Source organism: Caloenas nicobarica, chromosome Z (assembly GCF_036013445.1).
Source record: "Caloenas nicobarica isolate bCalNic1 chromosome Z, bCalNic1.hap1, whole genome shotgun sequence".
NCBI lineage: Eukaryota > Metazoa > Chordata > Aves > Columbiformes > Columbidae > Caloenas > Caloenas nicobarica.
The window spans coordinates 87,320,175-87,344,135 of NC_088284.1; the positions used below are offsets into that span (position 1 = coordinate 87,320,175).

The window sequence follows — 23,961 nt, forward strand, 5'->3', positions numbered from 1 at the left end:
GGAAGTATCAGAAGACTTTGAATCCTTATATAGGGTAGGCTTCTGTCCAGTTTCTCAGCACATGTGACCAGGTTTGGAAAGTCAAGGTTAATGAGAAACTGCTAATATGAGAGAATAAAACCGAGTTTCTGAGGATGTTTCTCTGTTGTTAAGATGATCTTGTCGAAATGTTAGGTGTATCTGATTCACGTAGCCTGGAGGCACTGAACTCATAGCATTGAATTCCAGTAGCGTGCATTTATCTTTAAGGTGGAAGAAGTTTTGGAAGAAGAGGACGGTTGGCACTTGAGTAGGTTTCACAGGGCCTAGGACTTAGGTCTTCTCACGTATTTGTATATAAAAAGTTTTTTAAACCTTATTTTTAAACAGGGAATTAATTCCCTGCAGTACTTGCAATACAAGCATTTCAGTAACTGAAAGTTAATGGTGACACTGACTACTGAACCCAAAACTTCCTGAATTTGTAAATATTGGTCAAAGTAACACAAATATAAACTTATAAAACCAGAAGGCAATAAATGAATGACTTGCAGATGAAGTCCTTAGGAACTTCAAAGAGATTTCTGTGCATCTCTTTTTCTGTGATAGTGAAATTGTTCACCCACTAAGAAGGGTAGGAAATGTGGGGTTTTGTTTGTTTTTTTTTCTCCCTCTTCTGAGGGAGGCTTCCAAAGAGGAAAAGCATGACAGTTTTATGTTAGTACAGCAGATATCTAAGAGGGGGAGAAAGAGAAGTTGAAATACAATTTGTTTTAAGTTGTTCCATGCTCTCTCATGCTTGCAATATAGTTAATTTCTAAGAGAATCCCTCTCCCACTTTGACCTAGATTCTCCTGTTTGCTGCCTGGGTTCTCTGCTTGTTCTCCTGTCTGCTCTGGGATTTTGAGATTCAAATGGCACAGGCATAAAATTATAATGTCTCTAGAAACAAATAGTATATGGCTATTGCAGTTACCTGGGCCTGTTGGTTATTCTGAAATTTACAGTTAACACATGAAATGGGCTTGACATCAGCCTAAAAAAAGCCTGTTGCAAATTGTGTTTGAATTTCACATCTTGTTAAGATGCAAGATTGTTTTTTCCGCTGAACTTACAAAGGCTTGGTCCTTGATTTTTTTTTTTAGACAAATACACTTCTATTTTTGTCATAAATGGTGCAAATTAAATATTCATATCAGAGATTGAAGTAGGACACAGTTGTAGAACTAAAAGATTTATGATTTTTACTCAATGATCCTCTGTCTCTTCTGAGTTGGGGGACATTTGCATATCAGCTTTTCATTTTTCCTAGCCCTGTGTAGTTGTTTGTTCTATCTTCCTAACTAATTTCCCACAGCCTGAGTAGGTAAGACTTGATCCGATCCGCAGAGCTATGAGCTTTAAGGCTTATAGAAAAGTTACATTAACATCTGTCCAACAATTAACGTTTTACTATTAAAATTTATTGCTACCCAAACTACCAGGATGTTTTTCTATTTTAATTAATTTTACCTCGTGGCAGTTTCAGACTGGACTTTGCATGGAGTTCAGGGCTTGTTTTATGAGAATGTTTGTTCTTAAGGTGCTCTTCAGTTCAGATCTAAATCTGTGTTCTTCATTTATATACTAATTTTCTGTAATGGTACATTCTGACATGATTGACTGCACATAATTTTTTAGACCATGAGAAACGACTTGTGCAAGTCATGTTCAGGCTTTGCTTTGTCTTCTCTTTGTTTAGAATGTATATTAATAGTTATAGGGAGGGAATTTAATGAGTGGTTTGGACTACACCTTCTGTGTGCTTAAGTCATATTCAAATCCAATGTTTCATTAAGCCATGGCGACTCAAATATAGTCTTTTTACAGGGTTGGGTGGATTGTTTTGAACACTTAGCTACTCTTGTGTCTGAAGAAGTAAGCCACTACTAAATGATGGTAAGAGATGAAGTGAGAGAGTAGCTTTGGTTATCGTATTTAAATATATGCAGGTCAAAGACAGCCTATGTTTTTGTCTGATGTATTGAAATGGTACAATACCTCCATATTTGTAGGTAATTGGGGACAGCAGGCTGTACGAAGTGCTTTGATGTTGATGCACTGTAGAATCATAGAATAGTTTGGGCTGGAACCTCATCTTGTTCAGCCCCCCTGCAAGGAGCAGGGACATCTTCAACTAGATCAGTTTGCTCAGAGCCCTGTTCATCCTGTCCTGGAATATTTCCTGGGATGGGGCATCTACCACCTCTCTGGGGAAGCTGTTCCAGTGTTTCACCACCCACACTGTAAATTTTTTTTTCCATTTACCTAGTCCAAATCTACTCATTTTTAGTTTAAAACCATTCCTTGTCCGATCACAACAGGCCCTGCTAAAAAGTCTATCCCCATTTCCTTATAGGCCCCCTTTAAGTACTAAAAGGCTGCAATAAGGTCTCCCCTGGAGGCTTCTCTTCTCCAGGCTGAACAACCCCCAACTCTCTCAGCCTGTCTTCATAGGAGAGGTGCTTCATCCTTCTGATCATTTTTCGTGGCCTCCTCTGGACTCTCTTTAACAGGTCCGTGTCCCTCTTACGTTGCGGGCCCCAGAGCTGCGTGCAGGTGGGGTCTCACAGGAGTGGAGTAGAGGGGCAGAATCACCTCCCTTGACCTGCTGGTGACACTTTTTCAGATGTAGCCCAGGATATGACTGACCTTCTAGGCTGCAAGTGCATATTACTGGGTCATGTCCATCTTCTTATCCACCAGAACCCCCAAGTACTTTTCTGCAGGGCTGCTCTCAATCCTTTCTCCACCCAGCCTGTATTGATACCAGGGCTTGCCCCGACCCATACGCAAGACCTTGCACTTGGTCTTGTTGAACCTTATGATGTTCACATGGTCCACTTCTTGAGCTTGTCCCAGTCCCTCTGGATGGCATCCTATCCCTCAGGCATCTCAAATTAACTAGAATGCAAAAACTGGTCTACTGTTCTTGGTTAAAAACGCATATGCCACCACGTTCCTTTGGATTTATGGAATGTATCTTCATTATTTGTTTGATGCTGTGATTGCTGTAAAAGTATTAATTCAGCTCTTTAATATGTTACTTATCACTTCTGGTGTTTGTTAGGCCTTTATTCTCCTTCCTGGTTTTACTCATCCAAATCTCTTAAAAGTTCCATTTAAAAGTGGAAAATGATTTTGTGTAGGATCTACATAAGAAAACATTCGCTTTCTTACTGGTCTATTCTTGAAGAGTATTGACTACAACAAACTTAGCGTAACTATTATGATACTGATAAGCTGTGCTCTTCCTAATGTTCGGTGCCTGGCCTTTTGTCTGAAGCAAGAGACTGACACAAGCAACACTATGAATTACCCAGAAAGCATTTTTTGCACTATTATCTGCTTTTCTTATTGTTTCCTGCAGCTTACTTTTTAGCTGACTGCATCTTGTTAAAAATCGAAGATTAGGAGGAAAGAAGCGGAAACAAACAAAAAGGATACTGAGAAGTGAGCAACCTGAAATAGTTAACAGTTTCTATGTTGCTTGCCAAATGTCTTTTTGTTGTATGTATTAATAATGACAACAGCAATAGCAATTCAATTAACTTGATGAATTATCTATGCATAGTTTTAAAATAATACATTTGGTGACTTTCTTTGCTCCATTCCAATAAAAAAAGTTAGAGAAAGTGTAATTACTCAGGGTTTTTTTTCTCTTATTTTTTTTACTTGGAATGATTTGAAATAGCTAAATTTCTCTCTTACTTAAAGATGTCTGTTAGCCTATCTCTCTGTCTCTCTCTCATAAGTTTAAAACATCATTGAAGGGTGTCTGTGCTAAACCTCGAACAGAGAGATGTGGACCACTGTTGAACTCTACCTGAGAGGCACAAATTGCAAGCTGCTGAGATGATGGCTTAAGCCATCTCTTATACAGTGTTGGGACTTCCCATGAAGTATTAGTTGAGCACGTGTAAGCATTCTCCAAGACCAGCTGCTAATGGTGCTGTGGGGCCAGACCTGCGATTGTGCTTGTGGAGAGCCAGACCGTGATTTTTCTGCTCGGTATGTAGAGTCCCCCTCTTCGTCCAGGCAAGGAGGAGAGCACCTGCCAGCTTGTGATGGTTGGTAGTTCTCCTTTGTAAAGCAGAAGTGTACTCAAGTGAAAAGTCTCGAATAATAATTTATTCTCCAAGACAGTAGTAACTGCTTGTTTCTCTGTAAGTATTACAAATTTGGGGTGGTTTAGCCTGAAGAATGCTCTGGTAGTTAGATTGGTTGTAATTTCATTCATTGCTTTTTCTGTCCAGTTTCAATAGAAAGTGAAATCTGCAGTGAATGGTTTGCAGCAGGAAATGTTTGAGTATTTTGTGAAAAGGAAATAGGTATGAGTTAATAAGAAGTGTTTACAAAATGTGTTAGAGGGCTTTTACTTAACCTGTTGGTGGCAGAGCTAGAGGTGTTTGCTAACAAGGAATTGTGTTCTGCTGTTTTTCTTTCTGACATGGTAATTGTGTTATGAATAAATGTCAGATGCACAGCTTCTGCATGCTTTTGAAAAGGATGGGTACTTGAAATAGTTTGGTAGTGGAATACACTCTTCTGTCTTATTTTTCCAACATAGTTAACTATAAATCTGAAAAACTTATATTGTTTGTGAGGTGATCGAGATCATAAAGATTATTGCTGGGAAAATTAATGCATCTTTATGTGCAAACCCTAGTTCCGTTTACAGAGATGGCTTTTTCATTTGGTCAAAATATGTTGCAGCAGAAATGCTGGATCCTAGGTAGGAACATAGGTACACTGCACAATGCAGCGTGATGCTGAAGAATCTAATGAAACTAAATTATTTGCATTTTTGGAAGGTGCTATTTCGAGCATATTTTATATGCAAATTTTAACCTTAATAAAAAAAAAATCCGAATTTGAATTGTGTATAGGTCTGAATATATCTTCAACTGAAAACCATTTTGTTCTGTGAATATGTAAGGGACGCTTGGCAGACTTAAGAAAACCAGTTGAGGGCTAGTTCTCATAAATATATTTCATTCCCCAAATGAAACTTTTCATTTCATTCCCAAATTTAAGAGGCTGAAAGTTTTGAAGTGTTTCTAAAGTAGAACCGATTTGAGCAAAAATATATCAGTGACATTGTGCAAGCACATGATGTGTGTTTCCAGTGGTGGCTAATTGATACTGAGTAATTCGGTGCACTATATAATCCAGTTTTTACCAAAATATATAAATGACTTGAGAGAGGATTTCTTGCCTGTGCCCTTGCAGGAGAATAGAGCAACAAATTGAATGTAGGTCACTGGTGGGATGGGGAATTTTCCACTGTTTCCAATTCAGTCTTCACTGGTGTAGGATGTTGTCCAAAACTCACAGTTCAGTGTAAAGTGTCAAGCAGAGATGCAGTTGATTTCACTATGTAGCTTTTTCTTCCCCCAGTGCTAGGCAAAAAGAGAATAATCTGAGTATACCGCTGAGTATACCTTGGGAGTTGCTTCGAGGCTTGGGGCGATGACTAGGAGGTGACATCACCCAGCACATCACAGAAGATTTGCAAAGTAAAACATGGCATTAGGAAAGGAAACAATGCCACTGTCCAAACAGTTAGCTCTACTTGTCTTAATATTACCACTATCAGAGTCCTGATAAGAAGTTGTAGTTTGCATATGGTGTAATGATCCCATACAATGTATACTTGCCTTCAAAAGCAGTGGAACAAGGATTGAAACTTTTTTTTTTAAAAAAAAACCCTACAAATTTTCCTTTAAATACTTATAGGTAATGAATAGAAAATTTCATAGCTGAAACAAAGGGCCAGCCAGGAACCACTGTGCATGCTTCTCTTGAGGTCACTTTCTGTTGCATTTAAGGTATTTATTTGACTGTTGCAGTTTCTTATGATTTTATCTTATGTCTTGGTCCCCACCAGTTTATTTGAAAAGTACTATATATATATATTTTTATAGATATATATATATATACACACACACACATATTTTGAGATTTCAGACACTTGTGTATATGGCAGCCTCTCTTACAACTTATTCTGGTATACTAAATAGTGTTGAGTTGAAATAGTTCTGGATTTATTTTGAGATTCTGGATCTTATTTTGATTTGTGGAGGAGGAGGACCTCTCTTGAAAGTTTTTCAGCTAGCTAAAAGAAAGGTTAGACAACCTGAGTACCTGACATAGTGGATAGTTGGTCTGTGTAATCTGTGGGCAATGATCTAGGTGTTTGAAACAAGCTTCATTGTGAGTCTTGAAGTATTAGCTCAGTGAAGTTAATGAAAGTTCTGAAACCACCTGATTAGAAATGTCATCAGACTATTTTCAAAATGGTGAGGTCTACATTTTTGTGTATGTTAACTTGGAGGATGGATGTAGACTGGATATAAAATGGTTTTTCTCAGTTGGGTGTTTTGTGGCAAAAAAATGTTTGTTTGAAGCATGATTGTACTTTAATTAGAAAGCAAACAGGTTTTTCCTGGCCAAATTAGTACAAGGTTGCTTTAAATTAGGATAAATATTTTTTATTTATATTAATATTATTAACACACTTTAGCATGTGCTTTGTTTTTGAAAAAGTGGATTCTAGACCACACATCTGATTTTAAATAAATCCCAATATTGTGCCACTTTTTACAGACATTTTCCATATAAAATTAAACAAAATGGAATGTGAATTCATTTTTTTTCAGAATATAGGAAAGACATTTTCCTATATCTAGCAAGCATTAGATAATACCATCCAAAACTTAATGAAAGAGATAAAATCCTAGGAACTTAAACATAATGTGCACTTTGATTTTGAACTTTTACAGAGTTAATTCACATTCACTTTTTTTTTTTGATGGAGACTTGCCACCCACAGGTGGGCGGCATAAATTTGCAATCTGTCGGAGCCACAACCAGACTGATTTTAAATCTTGCCTTTGTGTGTATTATTAATTAGATTAACCATCAGTTCGGCAGTGCTAAGCATGCTGATGCTAGATGTGGAGTTAAATGGGAGTGCATGAGAACATTTCTATTCAAATTGTAGAGCTTTTAGATATTTCCTTACATCTGTTTCCCTGGTAGAAGTGAGTAGTCCACCTGTGCCCTGAATAGTCTCCTAAACACTAGGAAAAGGTGCTACTTACAAACTTAACATTAAAAAAACAGTAGTCATACCAAGTAGCAGCACATGCCTCCCCCATGGTACAAATTCGGAAGTACAGAACTTGTATGGGACAAAATGTTTTCATCCTTCCCTGTTTATAGCTTCGCTGGGATTTCTTAAAATTAGTTGGTTTTGAAGCAATACAGATGGTATTGTATTGGTCGGAATTAAAGTGAAAAGGCAGAGAGATGAGGGATGAGGTACAGCCAGGAAGGTAGTGAAATGGGAGAGCAGAGATGGGCTGCTCACACTGCTCTGGCTACTTGCAGCAGGCTCTGGGCCACAGCAGAGCTGCCAGGTTCCTTCCTCCACGCTTGGCTTTTCACGCTGGCCTGTGTTCTCCCTTGCTCTAGCCTTACACCCAAAGAACATAATCTGTATGGCCAATTCCACTTTAATGTTCTCATTTTCCCAGGTTAGATACTGTTTGCCCTTCATCACTGTCTTTGCTGCCTTCATCCTTTGCTTCTCTTATCACATTGTTTTGCAGCCTGGTGTATGTCTCCCTTCCTACACTGCTTCTTGGGCCTTTTCCATTTCTGCATTTCGGATTTGTTTCTACAGTTTCATTTTGTCTCTTGTTTTTTACGAGGAGACTGGTCCTGTTGTTCCTGTGCTTATTTAAATAAATCCTCAAACTTTTCTGCCTACCAGATAAGTACTCACTAAGTGCCAGAGGAGAACTAAAGCTCTATTGGAAATCCTGCAGTTCAGCATATTTTCCTCTTATACATTTGTTAGAACTTGAATTTGAGGTTGTCTTCCTTCATTTTGTTCATGTAAAGAAGAAATTTTCAAGTGTGGTTTTGTTTGTTTCCTCTTGCATCTGATTCAGAGCATATTTTTGTTTGTTGAATAGTGCATTGAGACCAGACTTCAGTGTTGTCTGACATGAGCAAACCTCTGGAAAGGAAAAAGAATTCTTAGCACTGATGTTCTGATAAAGTTTTATTTCCTCTGTCTAAACTGAAAAAAAACCCCCAGAGCTCTTGAAATGAAGCTGCAAAGAAGGAACTTAAAAATCTTTGACCAAAAAATTGTTCAAGAAAATTATTTTAAAATTTGCAAGCCATAATATATGTGTTCATTTATTTTCAGTGGCTCAAAAGGACGTTTTAACACTGAACTGTAGATTTTTCTTAAAACTATGTTTCCCTCTCTTATATTTTTTTTAAAAAGTTGATGTTAAAAAATAGTCAGTTTGGTACGCAGTAGAGGGGTGTTTAGGAGCAATCATCCATGTATTGGTGTCTATAACAAGTATTGATGAATGCATGCATGTATGAACTGCTGTGATGTCTCAAGAGGTCAGAAATCTGGATTTACTTAGTTCCTGAGTTTCTCAGAGTTCATTTTTAAATTCCCAGATGCACTAACTGATTCCTCATTTAAAACTGAATTAGACAGCACTGAATCTGAGAGGAGGGTCTAGCTTTCTATTTCTAATCAAATCAGTACTTCACAAATGTGGCTGCAAAAACTACTACTGGTGTTTGAATACAGAAAATAAGGGTTATATCACAGAAAACAAGGCAATGAAATCTTCCTGAGTGATAGCACTTTTTAGAAGCCTGGATTATGAACTCCAGAAGCTGATCAAGACTTTTCCAGAGAAAATGCCATGTAGAAATGGCAAGAATCTTCTGCCAATGCACAGCTCTGGGCTGAATGGGCAGAACAAGGCAAGGAGGTGTAGCGTGCTCTGTGGTATGTTTGTGCTTTTTATTGTGCATTTCTGCTTGTGTGTATGTTTGCTGAAGCAGAGACTCCATTTAGTGCTGGCAGGCGGAGTTCTCTGAGGCATGTAAAGGAGAAAAAGCATATAAAGGGGGAAAAAAAAAGTCTGAGATATTGTTAATCATGTACCAACTTTCGTGAGTATAAAAGTTTGGTGTCATGTCAGGCTGGGAGGCCATTGTGGCGACTTGAGTCACTTACATTCTCCCTTTGCATGGAGAGGACCCCAGCCTGGTGTTCAAACTCTCAAGTTATGATGGAAATATGACCTTGGCTTTCTTCTCTCGTGCTGCTGGTGCAGATGTGTTCTGCTGTGGCAGCTCTACCAGCAAGGGCTGCTGTTCTCTGTGCCACTCTTACTGCTGCTTGTCCCCTCACAAGTGTTTGGGCAGGAGGTGTATGGGGGTGTCTTATTAAATTTATGTTGTTGTGTTACTGTTCAGGGCTGGTATAGTTTCAAATATTTGCCTAGTTCAAGGGAGACAAATGGAGTGCCTAAGATAATGATCTTAGATAATGACCTTAGATAATGATCTTGTTTGTGTAGAAGCTGATTTGGATGCTGATGCATTTGTTTGTTTAATTTGGATACATATTTGATGCCAAAAGACAGGTCTTCAGCTCCTACTGTTGCAGGAGATGGAGTATGTGGAAATAAGCCAACTGGGAATGTAGTCTGGATGTTCCTGGTTATGGCTAAGAGAAAAGACGTGTCTTATTTAGCAGAGTGAATAAGAGTGAGCATAAACTTTTTTTCTTCTTAGATATATTTTTCTGTGGGGAATGAGAGAGGTTTTATTGCATTACTCTGTTGAGAAAGAAAATCCAAAATGTTATTTCCAAGTGGTTTCGCTGAAATGGGAAGTGAAGACGAATCCAGGTGCTGGTTTAGAGGCAGCTGTTTTCATGAGCATTTGAGAGGAAGTATTGCTTTTGCCAAGTAAAAATAATGTAAGCCCATGTAGAAGTTGAGATACTTTCTTTGCTAAGTCATGAGATGATTTTAAAAACTTTTCCAGTCCCCTAATATAATGCAAAATATACTCATTAATAGATAGTAGCTAGTAGATGAATCTACTCAGCTAAACTTACCCGTGTTAGATCTCGTTCTGCTTTTTTGTGTACATGTTGAAAACAATTTGCTCAGACACAGTGAAATTGTTTGTTCGTGTGGGTATGGTATCTAAGTAACTTGCATTTCCTTGCATGATTGCAAGCGTAGGGCTATGGGTATGCAGGGTTAATGTTAGGTAAAATGTTAAAAACAAGGTCAGCATACTCAAAGAGTGTTGTGACTTGGTACCATTGTATCAAAGCTTCTCAGCTGCTAGACAAGAATCCATCTGAGAGAGTGCCTCAGACCTAATGATGGCTTTAAATTGATCTATGTTCACTTGGCAGACTAAATTCTTAAGGGAAAAATCCCCTCGCTGTGAAGCTTCTGATAGCCCGAGGAGCCTTGAGCTGGCAAGGTGGTGAATCCTGTCAGAAGCCCTTCTTCTTTGCCTGCTCTGTTGGATGTTACTAAGTTGTAGTAGGCTCCTGAAGATGGAGGCCATGTGGTGCATGTTCCGAGTGTCACAGACAGTGGGAAATGTAAGTGCATCAGTAATCAAAAATCCACTGAAAAATTAAAATTGTGCAGCAGTGGCCTGGCCTGTTCGTTACATTTACGACACTAAATTTTGACTGAGAACTAGACCTTCATCTTAATGTAAAATAAATAGTTATCATTTGTTGCAATGCAGGTCTTAAAAGCTTTTTTCCATAGTCTACAGAACAAGTGATGCAAAAAAGTATAAGAGTGGTTTTAATAACACTGTTATTCTTGAACAGCAGTTAAATAAAACTTTTCAAAAGTTAACTCTAACTTCGCAACAAATGCCATAACTTTTACTGAACTGATTCACATACTCACAAAATGCACATTGTGTGTGCTGTGCATGCTGTAGGTATCTCAGCTACAGCAACAAACTAACAGTGTTAATATATCTAAACAAGAAGATTCATACATTGATATTTTCATTCCTTTTTTTTGGTGGAAAACATGTAGCATCTTTTTGGGAACAAACCACCATTAAGCGAACTGTGACTTTCTTTGTTCTCGTTTTATATTTCATTTGCTTTTCAGGTTTGTTTTCAGTTTTCTTGTTTCCCAATTTTTGAGGTGACGTTTTTGTCATCTCAAACCCCTTCAGAAGCTGACATAATTACTTTCCTAGAATGATATTTCTTCTTTTCCTCCATTGCCACATCCTCCAACTTCTTTTCTCATGTCTTTCTCCTTTTGACATCTCCCATCTTTTGTAAAACTTGTGTCTCTCCAAACCCTCCAACCTCACTGTTGTCTGAGGATTATATTTCACACATCTGCCTCTGTTAAGCTTTACTTGATTTCACTATTTTTGATGCTGTCTCATCCCTGAAGCTACTATTTTTAGTATGAGTGCAGCAAGGGAATTTCTGTGCTGTTGGAAATATCTGAGAGCAGTAAAATTAGTGCTTGCCAAGTAAAAAGGAAGATATATTGAGAGGACACAATGTTAAGGAACATTAGAGTTATTGTGGGATAAAATTACAAGCACTAATGCTTAACAGCTTTGAAATGCTGGCATTGAGACTGTTTCAGTCACTTTGTTTAGCATTCATGAACTTGCATACGCTTTAACTGATCTCTGATCTGTTTTAGATTTGCAGTTTGATATGAAAAGTAGAGAAGGTAGAGGTGTAACTCAAGTTATGTAGTGGCTGGACATGGACTACAACTTCTAGAAGTTTGCTCCAAACCTCTGCTTATTGTAAAGCCTGCGAAGAAAGGTTCGGGTATTTGATGATTTCCCCCCGCCCATGGCAGTTGAACCACGACAATTTAACTCTCTTTACCACAAACATTGCATAATAGCTATGACAAACTACTAAGAGAATATTGGTATCACGCAAGGTTTATCTTTCATATTGTATGTTATATAAAACCACAGCGCTTATACAAGTTTGGTTGATCGCAGTATATTTTTTCTCAGTTTTATCTCCCCAAAACGTCTTCGTGTGTGACTGCAAAAGATATGGAAGCCTGATGTTCATAAAGCATGGCCTCTTCTGGTAGCTTAGTCTTATGTAGGACAGAGAATAGTTTTTAGCACTACTCATGCTGTGTTTTCTAGGTGTATCTGCTTACCTTCAGTTGATCTTGGATTTGTTCAGTGTTAGGCCTCTGCTGAGGTTGACTATAGTGGGACTAAATAACACTCTGGCTGTTGTGTTTGGTTTGGACGCACCGTATTGGACTGAAATGCTCAGCTCGATTCATTGAACTCTTCTGTGCTGCTGGTGTTTTTGTCATAAATAGTTAGGACTGAAGTTGTCCTTAGATTAAGTTTTATAACCTGTTACCTATCTGGGATCTGTTCAGTCCCGTGCCCTTTCACAAATGCTTTTAAGCAAAATTCCACACAAAATACTTGGAAATGCCTATAAACCTTATAGGCTGAAAGTGAGGTATAGTCCTATGTATTCCAAGAGGCAGTATTATTATATCATCAGAAGTTACTGCGTCTCCTTTGCTCTGCTCCCTTTGTCTTGCCAGCATACCTGTTGGTGTGGCTGAGCTGGGAAATAAGCAGAGGAGCTGATCTGCCCTTTAGGATAACATTTTAAAAAATCAGTCTCTCTCTCTCTCTCTCTGCGTGTCAGTTCTCTGATATAACTTAGGACGTGACCATGCTAACAGTTGGGTTACCACAGATAAGATAGTAGCAAACCGAAGTACAGGGCAGAAACAAGTGAATGAAGAGCACAAGGCAGAGGACAGAAATTTCTGAAGTCAATAGTGCTGATGAAATCCCAAGAGGTGTCTTAATGTTAAATATAACTAAATGGCTAGTGATAGGTATCTGTGGTTTGCTCGTATTAATCATAGTATCTACATCTAAAATACATAATATGATCCCTATCACATACTTGAAGAAGTCAAAATCTTCTTTTAAATCTCCAGACAAGAGGAAACTGAAGAACAAGTCTCTGTCCGAAGGACAACTCATATGAGTCACTTAACATTGTTAGATATATTATAAAGAAATTTGATTCCTCTCTGCAGTTTAGGTCTGTTGCTGCAGTTCTTAGATTCTTATCAGACATGTTGGCTGCTGTGCATCTTCAGATATTGATACAACAGAAGAGTAAAGCATTCTTCTAAATAGTTAAGTATTTTGTTGTTGTTTTTTATTTTTTTTTCTTCTGTAGCAGAAATAGAGTGACTGAAACCCAACAGTTGTATTAATATTAGAACATTCACAAATGCACCTTCCCCTCATGCCCCAAAATGACAGGAAGAGTTAAAGCAAATATTGTTTTCCTTAATTAGGGATGGCATCATGTCATAGAGCATAGAGTGCTTTAAAAGTATCTCTATTTTGTATTTGGTGGGGAGGAAGGACTTGGGACAAGACAGACCAGGGATGTAGAATTATCATGAGACCTGGTTCTGACTCTTTTTTAATAATATGGGCGTAACACTTAATGTGATGTTATGCCTGGTACAGCGGTGAGGAATTTTTTGATCTTCTGCAACTATCCCTGTGTTCAAATACTTTTGGTTTGCTTGTATTCAAATACCTTTGTACATTGTTTTACAATGTTAATAGGTGGCTGGCTTGGGAAGAAACATTGACCTAAATAGATGTGTTTTAGATAAAAATGAAAATTCAAAAAAGAAGTAATTTTAAATGAATGACCCTCTAGTGTCTTGTTTGTCTCTTTGGTCTTCTAACTGATCTTTTAGATGGTAAGCTCTCTGAGGTCTGGCTGGCTTAATTTTGTCATAGGCAGCATGAGGACAGTATCAGTCTCAGTGCAGAGAAGGATATGATATCAGACAGACACTGACTAGCACAGAAGCTGTATTTTGTAGGATATCACTGTTAAGTAGAAATATATTAACAACATTTTAAAAAAAAGAAAATAGAGAGGAATCCCACTTTCCCTTGATTGTACAGTTCTGCAGTGGCATTTTGGAAATACAGTACTCTTTTTGAGGGCTAAGATATATACGAAGATAATACAACCTGCAAGCTGCTGCATGTTTAAGTGAACAAAGCAAGAGAATAATTAAGCAGTAGCAAATAAAATTAGCAAGTTAGTTTCTCTCATTTGTTTTGTAATTTTCAGTATAAGGATCCACCTCAAGGAGAATTAGGTAGAAACATAATGAGAATGTAAATATTTTTTTTTTTTTTTTGCTATAGTAAGGGTAGTTTTATATATGTGTGTGTGTATATATATATATAAAATCAATCTAAAAGAACAGACAATTAGGGAGAAAACCAAACCACTCCTTTTATCAGGTTTCTATAGTAGAAGTTGATAGCATTGCTGCTCCCATTGCAGGATGTCTTTTCAAGAATGATTTTCTTTTTTTTTTTTTTTTTTTTAATCTTGTATCAAATATGATTTTAAAATTAAGAATGGAAGACAGTCAAAATGAGTTATGTTATCCTGTGAACTGTGTATCTTCTTGTAGTGTTGAAGGTCAGTGCAATGCCCGTCTGATGGACTGATCCAATCCCTTGTCTCTCGTGGTACAGAAGAGAGATCTCTAGAGTGTGAGGCTTGCAAGACAGCCTTGGGCTTTCCTAAGCCTCTGTGAGTGAGTTGGAGGGTAATTGCATCAAAGAGAACAGCTCACTTCCTTTGCACTGCCTACGGTAGCAGGGGAGGTGTTCTTTCTCACAGAGAATAAAGGGACATGCAGTGTGTGTTTACCCCTAACATATATCCTTACCTTCAGTGATTGTGTACTGGAGTAAATTCAGATCGTCGCTCAGGTGTGACTTGGTACCATTCGGCATAGCCACGCTCTAGTTCAATTTATAGTCAATGGTTACAGTAAATTCAGAAAAGGGAGAAGTGTGGCAGTGACTGGTTCACTCAAGACAGGAAGAATAAGATCTTCCTCTGCTTTTAGCAGAAGAGAGGAAGAAAAGCTCCATTGCACAGTCTCCTTTGAATATCCTGCTTGTTAATATCAAAATTGACAAGGAATCAGTTTAAATATTAGAGTGAAATAATACAGTGGGAATGAAGAAACCACATGTCACTTAGACTCCAGGATGCATACCCAAAACAATACTTGAGGTGCAATCAATAATGAATATGAAAGCACTCCTAAAACATTTGTATGCTAATTTTAAATATCCAAGGTCAAGAGCATCCAAATGTATAACGTGGAAACTGGTGGTTGCAGTTTATAGAGAATTTGCTTGTTCCTTTCAAACATGTAAAAATAGTCTTTTGAAGTCTGTTAAAGGACAGTGGCAAAAGAAATGTAACTTTGAAAAACACACACCATTGATTTATGTCCATTCTTATTTAAAAAAGAATTCTATTCAAAGTCTGAACACCTTTGATAATCTCATGGTTAGGTCACTAAGGATTTTAAAATGGATGCTTACATTTAGGAAAAAAATAACATTATATTAAAATGTACTGCTTAAAATGCAGGGAAAAGCTGTTTTTTCATTGATTGTTTACTGTTATGACCCATATAAAAATTGTGGTATCATCAGTAAGTTCACGAAGCATTGAAAATGAGCACTTGATCAAAGCTGTATACGGTTCGAAGATGTTGTTTTTAAGTGCAGGTTATCCTTATAAACTTTATTACAAAGGGAACTGGAATGATTTAGTGGCAGCTGGGTTTTGTAGTACAGTCCTAGGCATATCCTTTTATATTCCTTTGTCCTCCGCGCAAAACCTCAAAGGTAATAAATGCACCAGAAAGGACAAAATCCTACTTAACTCTCTCTTTCACAAGGATAGTATGCTTGAAGGCAGTCTGCACTCATGCTATTAGCTGTAGTGCTTAAGTGCTGTTTATATCACACCAGTGCTTGAAGCAAGGTTGTCATTCTTCAAGCAACAGTTTAAAAATAAAAACCAAAACCCAAACCCAGCCCTAAAGCCCCCAAAGCGTGGTGAAGGTGGAAGGTATTCACAGAACCAAAACCACCAGCTGCAGGCAGGAAGTGGCTGCAAAAACTCTCTCCCTGAACTTGCTTTGGTGAGTCTCTCAGACTTTTGGACAAAAGGGACCAAGAGATTGACAGGACTGTGCTGCTTGTGCAATTTGGACTTTTTCAGTTCCTTATAAGAGCAGAACTGTCTAGGGAACCTTTGATGCTTTTGGACAAGCAACTGTAGCCTTGGCACTGATCTAAAGTTTGAAAAAATGGCATTTTAAGCACAATTTTTGTTTAATATGATATACCTTTCTGTCCATAAATGGATACTGATTATTAAAGATTTGCTTATTATGTTTCTAATAGTATGGCACTGAGTTTTATGAATTCCTGGAGAGCATCCAGTTTTTCTTCTCTCTCTCTTTTTTTTTTTTTTTTTTTTTTGGGTGTATGTGTAAGTAATGTTTAGGAATAGCGTGTACAGTTGTGTAGTTATGTCTGCCAGTGCCACTATTCCAGTTTAGCATTTTGCATGATCAGAGGTGTCACCCCCTATAAAAGGGATAAATTATTAAAAATACTCCATGCGTGAAAAGGATGGAGGGGAGGGGTTTGGCTAGTGAGAGGTCTAACCTGCCCTTTACTATTGTCGGAAGCTACATTTATGCTTCTACTGTCCTAGAGAAAAACACTATAGATACTTTATGTCTGTAACGTAAACATATGATTTTCAAGCGTTGCTTGGTATGATTTAGAGATGTGAAAAGTAAACAACAGAACTCTTCAGTTTTGGATATTTCTAACTTAATGTCAGATGTTTTATTTTTACTAAAAGGGGAAGATATTCCCAACCTTAACCTGTCCTTCTGGACATCAGGTCATCTGTCCTCTTGTGTCTTCTATGGTGTTTTTTAAAAATTATGTTCTTTTGTATCTCTGTCTCTGCTTGCCTTCCTGGTGTCAAACTACCGTTCTCCCCACCTTGCCTTTACAAGGTTTTGGAGAAAATGTTGCATCTCCCTACGGCTTTTGAAGTCCCGGCAGTTTTCATCTCTGTAGTTAGCTTATCTACAAGCAGAAAGAAGAAACACCCAGGAGGTTTTTGTCTTGGTTTTTATTTTGGAGTTGCTTGGAGGCTTCTGAGTCAGGGTTGTGAATGTCTCTGCTATGGTTCCCTGGGACAGTTGGGCTGTTTTCCTTACTGCTACTGAGCCAGTGCTAAGTCTGGATGGGAAAGAAGGATGGAGAGGTCTGCAGGTGTATTTCCTGAGGATGTAGCTCAGTGGAAATGGAAGAATGGACATGGATGATGAGAGATGCCAGAATATGGGTAGCTGAAGGTGATGTCAGTGAGGAAACAGGCAGCATCCTGCAGCTGGTGATTATGCCTGTGGAAAGTACATTTATGACTTTCCTTTGGATTGCAGCAATTGGTGTTCTACACCTAGAGCTTGAACTTCATTATTAGAATGAAGTGAGAATCAGTATGCAGCTATATGTGACACTTTGTGTAATCAAACCCAGGCTATTACATTTCTACCTGCTGGAGGTCTGCAGACTGTTGTGTTCCTAAGGAAATGTTGGTGTGGGTGCCAAGGCTATAAATTGTCTTCCACATGTTTGTGTCTGTATGATTTCAACGCTTCAATGTATGCTGTAGCAGTATTTATTAGAGGCTTATTTGCGTAGCTGATTTTTGAAATTTGCTGTTTGTTTTTAAGGGCCCATTAGAGGTGCCACTATGTGAAATAAAGGTTTTGCTTTTGGGCAATCTCTCCCCACCCTTCTGTCTTTTTATTCTGCCTTTTTTGAAAATTCCTCATCCTTTCTCCTTCCCTAGAGGCTTGTGGTTTGATTAAAACTAACCTGAACCAACACACAGCACTAACGTGATACCAGAACAAGGCAGATAGAGAGAAAACATTCAATTTAACTTATGAACACCCTTTACTTGGAATATATGCTCATTAGATCAGCAGCTATGGTATTGCCCTCGAGTTGTCTGACTACATGTACTTTTTCACATCTGTCAGCCAAGTTAAATGCAAATGTAAATGTAACAGTTTCTAGAGGTCTTTTGGTTCAAAAGTTAGTGATGGATTACGGTAAAATATTAAGATATGTTCAACCCCCCCAGCCAAATGAACTATTGATCCAAAGTTGTCCATGGCCTGGTAAACTGCAAGGTAGCAAATGATAAATCTTCCTTCTTAATAGAAGTCATTTGAGAATATGTTCATTTATAGCAACTTCATCTTTTCTCTGACAGACATGCAAAATGATGATTTTAAACTTAGACACACCACTGCTACGGAAATAAGTAAAATAGTGTACTGCTGCTGTAAGTGTGCGTAGGAATATCTGATGTGATTTACTGAAGAGTATGGCTGCAGGAAATTACAAAATACCGTTTTGGCAAGGGATATGAAAGTGCTTACATAAACTAGAGAGTCTGACCTACAACAGTAAGTCACACGAAGCAATAATAAATACCAAGCCAAAAACCCCCTGCTGTTAGAGAAATTCATGAAGTAAAAAGTTAATGTGTAGTGCAAGCCCGCTGCTCTTGCTGGCTGTGCCCGAGACATGACTGAGGTGCAGAGCCACTTGCTGGGCTGTGGGCTGAGGTGCGCTTCCTCTTGCAGGGCCGTAGATTTGAATTTTGTGTCATATTTTGCATAAACTGGCTATATACTGATGAACAAACTTGGATGTTCACATTTTCTTGAAGCAAGTGTGGCTTCGACGTGACTTCTAAAGACTTGCTTAGTCTCTGTCTGACAGCATTAGTCACTGCGAAGGAGCTCTATTGGTGCGGGTGCAGGGGGCGCTTCCTTTGATGCCTGAAAGTCTCTTGCTGGCGTCTCCCAGGTTTAGCTTCACTGCAGTACAGTCGTAGAGTTATTGAGTTTTCCAGTGTGAGGGGATGTAGTCATTGCAGGATGTTTTGGAATATAAGTGTTTCTTTTTTCATGTGTCGTAGCTAGCCAGCGCATAAATACGAATCTTTACTTGACATGTAGTTTTCACTACCTGTTCCTGTTAACAGTGTGTGTGCAAAGGCCCTGCAGCTCTTTGTACATTTGTTTCTTACAGAGCCAGCCCTGGAAGTCTTGTTGCTCTGGACTTTGTAGAAGCAAGGAGTGCTACTTTTGCACTTAAGCCAAGATGAGTTTAGCCTCATTTGAAGGTACAGGAGCATCTGTCTGAGTCCTTGTTGTGGAAGGGAACTGAGCAATCATTTAGGGTTAAATGGGTAAAACGGATTCAAGCTCTGCTGAAAGGAAGAGAAAAAGGAAAAAAAAATAGCTCATGAAAAGCATTAAATTGAATGTTGTGGACTTTCACGTGTATGGTACACTGTAATTTTGGAGTTCAGAATTGCACTATATTATAGCTTCCATCATGTCAAATGTATAGGGATTCAAAATAGCACTGTTCTGGAAAACACCAGAATCTTTGTTGGTTTGAAAGTCAGACATTTTGCTGGGTTTAGTTTGATTGTTTTGATAAATGTCTGTTGAAGCCGTTACTGTTTTTCTGACAACTCAGCCCGTACATAACTGTGAGCTTCCTTATAGACCAAGAAATTCCGGAACTCTTATTAAGAGTTCTGCAGTGGCTCCGAAGCAAAGAACTGAAATTTCATGTGGAAGGAAAATCTGTTCTTGCCCCACTTGATGTTAGAGCAAGTACATTTGCAAGTATGTGATGTTGAAATAGTGCGTTGACCAGAAGTGGTAGTTTCATATGTGATTACGAGTTACCTTCCCAAATTTTTTTTTTTTTTAATTTTTTTCTTGGGTAGAGATCTCTTTAGTGTTATCTTGAGGCAATAATAATTAGCTGTAAAGAGTAAGCCATACTTCTGCTGGGTTTGATTATGCTGGATAAGTGAGAATCCCTGTAAGGAAAAGGGTTTGTGTCGGTGTAATATTTTGCAAAAAGATTTCTCTGTGCTGGGAAATAACACGTTGAAACAAGAAAGGGATATTTAGTTCACCAGACTTGCCCCACTCTGTTTCGATAATCATTAAACCTCTTTTCCTGATATCGCCAATCAATGTTCACGCATCTGTCAGAACAGCACAATTTGCCAGCTATTGAATTTTCAGTTAACTTCCGTAGAGTCTTGTTTCACGCGGCTTAGCAGTTCTTACCATCCTGCACTGGGATTCTTGCAGTTGTGCAGAGACAGGTTCTTGTCTGGTACAGAAACCAGAACTTCCCTGAAACAGCAGACTTTTTAAAGGAATATTTTTTTTTTCTTTTTGACTAATATGAAATAGTTTTTAATTAACTTTATGGTTTATTCAATCATCTTCTATTCACTGTTTCCAAAACTTATTCTAGGCTGTATTGCAGTTCTTCTATTCATATGGGAATTAATGTACCCGCACCTTTGATTATTAGGTGCCCACACCTATTGGTTTATTTATTTTTATTATTCATTGACTTTTCTGTAAGGCAAACCCACATTTTCTGTGACATTAATTTTCACAGCAGCTTAAATGAACTCAAAATGTTCCTTTTACAGCAGTAATATCACGTAGTTCATTCTGAATTTTGCTCCTCTGCATATGAGACCTGGTTCACTTTGGAGGCTTTGTAGTTTCATTTTAAGCTCTGTAGTTGGGGATTATTCTGTGGTTTGTACTTTGCTATTCTCCTGTGTAAACAGGTCATTGTCCTTCCTTTGAGAGATGTACTTTTAACTCTTGTGTTTTATGGTCAGGTTAGTCTTGTAATTAGAACTTCAAAAATAAACAATTTTAATTGTAGAGATTACTCCCAACTGCCCATGGAACACAGAATTGCTGTACTGAATTTTGATACTACTGATAAAAAACTTATTTGCAGATTTCACTTCAGCTTAATGCAGAATTTAATTTGTAAAGACCCAACCTGAAACTTCTGAGAAGTTCAGGGCAACCTTGTAATTGGAAGTATGGAAATTCAAACAGGGTGTAATTTGGCTCTTTTTCTCTCTCTAGCAAATAAGGCTTGCCAGTCTGATACTGCTCGAAATAAGAGAAAGTATTTGTGACAGAGGACATGATCGGCAGAGTAGAAGTTGGTCTTGTATTATGCTAGCTGACAGCAAAATAACTCTCATTTATGTGACCATGCGTACGTGTATTCTACTTTCCCTAGTGTTCTCTCTCTCTCTCTTATTGTATACGCTTGAGCACTTAGAGGAGGTATTTTCTTAGAATGAGATTCTAGACTGCTGCCGTCTTCTAAAAAGAAACAAAGCTTATGGGTTCAAATGTGCAGCTTCTTTAATTGTTTGGCTAATAGGAGGTGACATTTCCTTTGCAAGCCAGCCCTGAGACGTGGTGTTCTGCTGGTTTGGCATTTGGCTCCCTCTTCTGGCTGGTATTTGGAAAAGCTCAAATTAATACGTTCAGATTTTCTTTCTGGAGATACAATTTAAAAAAAAAAGTCTTCAGAGGAGTCTGTAAAATAAAATTTGATTGCAATTACATCCAAGTCAAATTGCAGATTGAATGTATAATTTGTGACACACATGACCTGGTTTAAAATCCACTTAAATTGGCTTTTACTTGTGCTAAAACTTGTAAAGAACGCCCTCTTTGCGTTCCCGTAACATCCCCCAGCACAAAAGCACTGAAGACCAGCTCATGGGAAATCCGTGGAAGTTCAGTGTGCTCAGTGTTTGGCACAACCAGATGCTCTGTCTGTCTGCATCGTTCCATGTAAAATGGTGTAGCTGATAATTAAACAATAGAGAACAAAATGTTTCATTGCTTTGTTCTACAACTAATAATGGTTTCTGTTTCGTTCTTCTCCAGGTGATAGAAACGCTTTCAAAACTTTCCCGCACTCCTATTGCATTAGGCACAGGAATAAGGTATGTTATTGCCCTGGTGAATGGTGGGCCTCTTGCATGATGCTCTTTGGAAAAGTTGTTAGAGGCAGTATAGGCAGTGTCCCCCAGTAAGAACTTTTCTGGTTGTAAACCAGACTGCCCAGTGGACAGCTAAGCAAGGCTCTGGACCTCTGAGGAATTCCGAAGGGTATCTTCGACCTCTGGTAGGCTTACTGAAGTGCCTAAACTACATTTACTTTTTGTGGTGAAACACGAGGTGAACAAAGGCATGGTTAGTATCACAGAACTTGTATGGTAGTTGTGACACGTGGATTGTAAGTCAGGCTGACGCAGTGCTAACCTGTCTAAAGACAAATGGGTTTTCTCTTCTTTTTCCCTTCTAAAAATCAACAAAACTGCCAACCAAACCTAACCTCGTGAACTATAATTGTGGGCTGTGAGAGAAGATGAAAGACTTCATGCTTTGGTGTTCTACATCATTTTGAAAGGCTTGATTCAGCAGTTTTGTCATATATAAATGGGTTATGTTCTTAAAACATAGACAAAATTCCTTAGTCAGTCCTGTAATCCATGGCCTGTGGTAAATAGTAGTTAATATTCTCAGTTGAAAAAATGACAGTGATGTTTGTTAGTAATGATTTATAACCCCATCCAGTAGAATCTTTTATTAAGCATCAATTCATATATAGAAGTCTAGATACAATGTATACTGTTCATCAGAGAAAGAGGAGGACCTACTAACACATTAGCATAGAGTAATCTATGTAAAAATTTTAGAAACCAAAAAAAACCCCACTATGTGACGAGGCTAGTGCTGTCTATAATTCATGCAATTTTTCTTTCTATAGGCCCTTCCCTACAGAAGAAAGCATTGATGATGAAGATATCTACAAAGCTCTTCCTGATTTAATAGAGTATGTTGTAAATCTTTAAATTGCACATTTCGGCTTCTAGTTGCATGCTATTTATTTGATTAAAAAAAATTTTGTTAGCCATTATGTTGACCAGGAAGAATTAATTCTGAAAGCTTATCTGAATGATTGTAATACATTTGTATATGTAAGGAAGCACGTTTCATAGAGGGTACTGGTAGCAAAATAGCTCACGAATGTATTTTTAAATTGTCTGTCTATACTATGAGAATGCTTTCATAGAATTGCACTATCAGTCGTAAGGGACCCAAGGAAATTGTCTTCAACTTGCAATGAAAATGTGTGTTAGGATGATAACTCAAGTAGGTCATTTCCCTAAAAATCAATAACATTCTTCATATGGATGCATTTACCTCTCTGGGTAAATGTTTGCGGGATTATTAATTATTGCCAATTTTCACATTGGCTTTGAGGTACAGGTAAGATAGACATGAACATACTGTATAGTATTGAATGCTAGACTGCAGCTATATTTTGCAGACTGGTGAGCTGAATACATCTAGGCATAAAAAATTGTCAGGAAGAACTACTCTTGTATGTTTGAGATCTCTTAAGATCCATTAGGAATCATGTTGGACAAGAGCTAGGATCAGAGCTTGCTGTCCCAAAGCTGAAAGTTCACCAGCGCTCACCTCCCTAGTGCTCATCTGGCTCTGTCTTGGCTCTGGTCCATGTTGTATGTCACTTGCTGCCATGAGGTGAAATAGCTGCAGTTTACATGGTGGGTTTGTTTCTTTACTGCCCATAAAGAAGGGAAACCTCACAATGGTTGGTGTCGCTCAATTTATCACCTTCCGTGCAAAGCTTCTCCCTGTCTCCTGTCGCTGTCTTGTCTCATAGGCAGCTGCTTTTCATTCCACGTAGCTGAACGTGCGGAAGGAGGGAGTTGCTGATTCCTCTGAGACCCAAGTAGGCTAGAGGTGATGTTCTCATTTCTTAGGTGTGATGACATTAGCACCATTTGAAAATCGTATTTCTATCAGTTCTTAAATAGGTATACAAATTCAGTACTGGGAGACCATCTTTCTATAAAAACAAAACAATGATTTAACAAATCGTACCAAAGATATCGAGATTTGTAGCTCTTCTTTTGCATCGAATTACAAATACTATTCACTGAAATTTGATAGCTACATACTGTCTCAATTGTGGAGGAAGCAATTTGAGAAGTACTCTCTCTTCACAAGAAACAAAAGTGCCAGTGAATAACGCAAATGGCCCACATTTTTTAGTTTCTCTTAATTAGTAAGTGTATTGGACTAAAATTAATTTAATTGTCCCTGGGGTTTAAACGGTGTCTGAAGAATTTAGAATGAATTTAAGGGTTTCTGTCAGAAAGAG

At 38.1% G+C, this 23,961-nt stretch overlaps 1 protein-coding gene across 2 annotated transcripts in view; it reads left to right on the forward strand.

The window, feature by feature from the left end:
• The window catches only part of VAV3 (vav guanine nucleotide exchange factor 3), a 164,330-nt gene that overhangs the window by 36,923 nt on the left and 103,446 nt on the right, over positions 1-23,961 (forward strand). For both annotated transcript variants that reach the window (XM_065655754.1, XM_065655753.1), the window contains exons 3-4: positions 21,651-21,709; positions 22,537-22,602. In XM_065655754.1, the coding sequence (XP_065511826.1) occupies positions 21,651-21,709; positions 22,537-22,602 (125 nt within the window). The remainder of the gene's footprint in view (positions 1-21,650; positions 21,710-22,536; positions 22,603-23,961) is intronic.